General features: G+C 48.0%; 1 protein-coding gene across 1 annotated transcript; it reads left to right on the top strand.

Moving 5' to 3' along the window:
* The first annotated feature begins 3191 nt into the window (after window positions 1–3191).
* On the top strand, window positions 3192–3629 carry LOC119976505 (ribonuclease H-like). Its single transcript, XM_038817048.1, has one exon. It carries the CDS (start codon window positions 3192–3194, stop codon window positions 3627–3629), a length of 438 nt encoding a protein of 145 aa, XP_038672976.1.
* Window positions 3630–4106: the final 477 nt, after the last annotated feature.

The raw sequence follows: 4106 nt of genomic DNA, 5'->3' as shown, positions 1-4106 counted from the left end.
GATATCTGAAATCCTTCCTTCCCCTATCTCATCAAGACATAGACCCTTCTCGATAAGTGAAGGTACCGGCAATCGAGGAAACAAAGGAAGTTCCTCACGCACAAAGTCTCGACACCTGCCAATACCTGGAAACATTCCCTCTCGGGACTTGGAATTTCTCCACCAATTATTCCCTCCCCGCAAACTTACCCTCCGCGAACAAATCTCCCAACCTCTCTCTCCCCCCCTTCCCTCTCCCATGCTATAAATGTTGATTCCATTCCTGCCGGTACAAACGTATGGTTCCCGCAGATCGGCGCCAGTAACGGCATAAATCCTAACTTAATATGTTGTCTGAATTGAATCTTGATTCTCAGAGAGGTTATTACCACTGGGCTCTGAGATAACCTAACTGGAGAAAACGGAAGAGGAGCCGTAACAAGTTCCCTGAAACTAGAACCTATGCAAGAAGCCTCCTCCATCCGCTTCCATATCAAACCCGGATCTTTAAACCACCCCCGAACTTTTGCAATGTTTGCCGCCCAGTAATAACGCATCAAATCAGGCAGTGTGAACCTCAGACTGTCTAATCCTTTGCAAAAGGGGGGGGGGGGGGGGGGGGGGGGATCAAAATCAACTTGTTGACCCTACTAAAAAAAAAATTGAGGTAGAAAGACTGGGAGATACTGAAACATAAACAAAAAACCTCGAGAGAATGTTCATCTTCACCATCTGAACTCTACCCTCCAGCGACAATGGGAGGGCATTCGTTCAGCTCCCCTCACTGGAGAATTCACTGGAAAGATCTCGCTCATGCCCTCGTTTAGTCTCTACCCCAAGAGGGAACCAAACTTCCCATGTATCCTCACCACACTGGAGGGAGGATCCCTGATGTACAACAACACATTGTCTGCATGCAAGGACACAAGGCGCATTAGCTCCTCTTATTCCCTTCCAACTGGTCGATGACCTGAGCGTAACGGCCAATGGCTCAATTGTCAAAGCTAACAACCACGGGGAAAGTAGACACCCCTGCCTGGTACCCCATTCACCCGAAAGTGCCCTGAAGTCAGGGCTTTGGTATGGATGCTCACAGTGGGGGCCCTATACAAAAGTCTAACCCAAGATATGAATTCAGGCCCAAAACCAAAGCACTCCATAACTTCAAAAAAAGTATCTCATTCTACCCAATCAAACCCTTTTCTACGTCCATGGAGATAACCAACTCCGGTTCAACCCCTGGAGAGGGCATTAGCACCACATTCAAAAGTCTCCCGATGCTAGCAGACAACGGTCCACCCTTAACAAAACCTGTCTGCTCCTCAGAAATTATCTGCTGCAGGCACAACTGGCAATTGGTTGGCAGCACCTTTACCAAAAACTTTGCGTCGGCATTGAACAGCGTGGTGGGCCTATACAACCCACAACCCGTAGGATCTTTGTCCTTTTTCAAGATCAAAGAAATTGAAGCATGCGGCAGTGTGGCCAGCAACACCCGCCTGGACAAAGAGTCATTGAACATATCCCACATGTGTGGCACCAACAGAGCCGCAAACTGTTGTAAAATTCCACAGGGGATCCACCCGGTCCCAGTACCTTCCCCAACTGCACTGCATTAATACAATTCACAATTTCTTCCTGGCCCAGCGACGCCTCCAATTCCTGCCATTCTTCACATCCCACCACCAGGAAGGCCAATCCATCCAAAAACTATACCATGGCCAAATCCTCCTCCGGAGAGCTCAGAATTGTACATCCCCTGGTAAAAGGCCATAAGCACCTTATTGATCCTCTCTGGAGCGGAGACCAATCCTCCATCTGAATCCTGGACTATCTCCTGAGAGGCCCCCTGCCTCATCAGCTGGTGAGTCAATAAATGGCTGGCCTTCTCCCCATACTCGTAAAACGTCCCTCTCGCATGACGAAGTTGGCACTGCCTTTCCCAGCGACACTAACTCGAACTCCATCTGTAACTTCTTCCTCTCCGCTAACAGCTCCGCCGGTGGGGCAGCAGAGTATTGACGGTCCACCTCAATGATGGAATCCACCAACTTCGGTCTCTCCGCCCTATCAGACTTATCACCATTTGCCTTAAAAGAAATGATCTCTGCCCTGATAACTACATTCAGTGCTTCCCAGAATGCGGAAGGTGAGACTGCCTTGTTCTGATTAAATTCCGCATAATCCCCAATAGCAGAAGCTGTCCTCTCGAAAGTCCTGAGTCCGAAGCAACCCTATGTCCAACCTCCATGGGAGTCGCTGAGAGTGGCACATCTCCAAAAACTATCCACATAATGTGGAGCGTGGTCCAATATTACAATTGCTGAATGCTCTGCTGCCACAACCCCGGCGACTTACCCACTGCAAATAATTCAATATGGGAGTAGACACGATGCACATGCGAAAAGAAGGAAAACCCCTTCTCTCTCTGGTATCTAAAGCTCCACGGGCCAATGCCCCACCCAAATCTGCAGCATTCTCCCCCACTCCACTCCCGTTAACTAGCATAACTGCTAGCTGGGTGACCTCCACTCGCGCTCAAGAGTAATGAGGCCGGTGAATAGCGGGAGAGGCCAGAAACAAGATCTGTGCCGGGCACCAAACAGTTTGCGATGCAACCGGCCCACTCCGCTGGGTGAAATCGGGATCTCGCCGTAGCGTGGCGCAAAACCAATTATCACCACTTTAGCTCACAGATGGCTGCATCCAGATGGACAAGATGGGCAGCGATCCTGAAAACCCCCATCTCCAGTTTGGGCTGTAATGATATGTATAATCTAAGGAGATTAAACGGTTAACGAGGTGATGTTCATGTATATCAACACTAGATGGCATCACTGAGTAGTCTTATAAAAGGCTGCATCCCTGAGCATTCTGGGAGAAGCTGATGGAGAAGGGTAGTGTGAGGTTGAGTTAGAGTCTTGGTTGTATTAGAAAGAAATAATTAATTACTGTAACATAGATTCAATACTATTATCTTGTTAGCTTTTACTCAGTAGAGTGTCTGAACCATTTCAGTAGTGTAAAATAAACTAGCTTTGGTTTAAATATATAGCTCAATGTTCTTTGTAAACACTACAACTGGCTATCTTGGAGAACAATACAAGGAGCATTACAGGGGCTAGCCTGGTGAACTCATCATCTATGCTCCCGCTTCCCGAGGAGCAAGGGGGGGGGGAGGGGGACATGACTGTGTGGAGATCTTGAACGAAATGGAGGAATTGAGCTTGGTGACAGAGGAACCATTGCACAATCCAGACCTGATCCTACTTACAGACGGCTTCTCCTTTGTTGACAATGATATCCGAAAAGCAGGATGGGCAGTCACAACCATACATGAGATTGTGGCAAAGGGATTCCTGTCCTCAGAGACGTCAGCCCAACAGGTTGAGTTACAGGCCCTAGCGGAGGCATGCCGGATAGCAAAAGGCCAGATGGCTAATATCTATACAGACTCAAGGTACAGCTTTGGAGTTAATCATGACTTCGGCCAGTTATGGCAGAGAAGTGGATTTCTCACTGCTGCTGGTACACCGATCCGGAATGGGAAGGAGGTACGAGACTTACTAGAGGCCATACAACTACCCCGCGAAGTGTCCATTTTGAAGTGTAAGGCCCATATGAAGGGAAATATCACAGAAGCTCAATGAAACTAGCCAACAAGGCAGCCAAAGAAGTCACCTCACAATGCGCTCCTCAAACATGCAGACTGGGAGCAATCAGTCTGACTTAACTCGAATAAAAGCTATCAAGTGAACCAAAGTCCCTGCTACGGTTATGCCTCTCAAGACTACCAATCATCCCTTTGGCCTAATAAGTGTGCTTCCTATATTTAAGATGTGGAGATGCTGGCGTTGGACTGGGGTGAGCACAGTAAGAAGCCTTACACCAGGTTAAAGTCCAACAGGTTTGTTTAAAACACGAGCTTTGGGAGCGCAGCTCCTTCATCAGGTGAATGGAGAGGTGGGTTCCAGAAACATATATATAGATAAAGTCAGAGATGCCGGACAATGCTTGGAATGCGAGCATTTGCAGGTAATCAAATTGTTACAGATCCAGAGATAGGGGGTAACCCCAGGTTAAAGAGGTGTGAATTGTCTCAAGCCAGGACAGTTGGTAGGATTTTG

This window comes from Scyliorhinus canicula, chromosome 13 (assembly GCF_902713615.1).
Source record: "Scyliorhinus canicula chromosome 13, sScyCan1.1, whole genome shotgun sequence".
In the NCBI taxonomy this organism is placed as follows: domain Eukaryota; kingdom Metazoa; phylum Chordata; class Chondrichthyes; order Carcharhiniformes; family Scyliorhinidae; genus Scyliorhinus; species Scyliorhinus canicula.
This window is presented reverse-complemented; position numbering and strand designations above follow the sequence as displayed.

Excerpts from the sequence above, each read along its gene's own strand:
- LOC119976505 (XM_038817048.1), top strand. The coding sequence starts at position 3,192 with ATGGAGGAATTGAGCTTGGTGACAGAGGAACCATTGCACAATCCAGAC.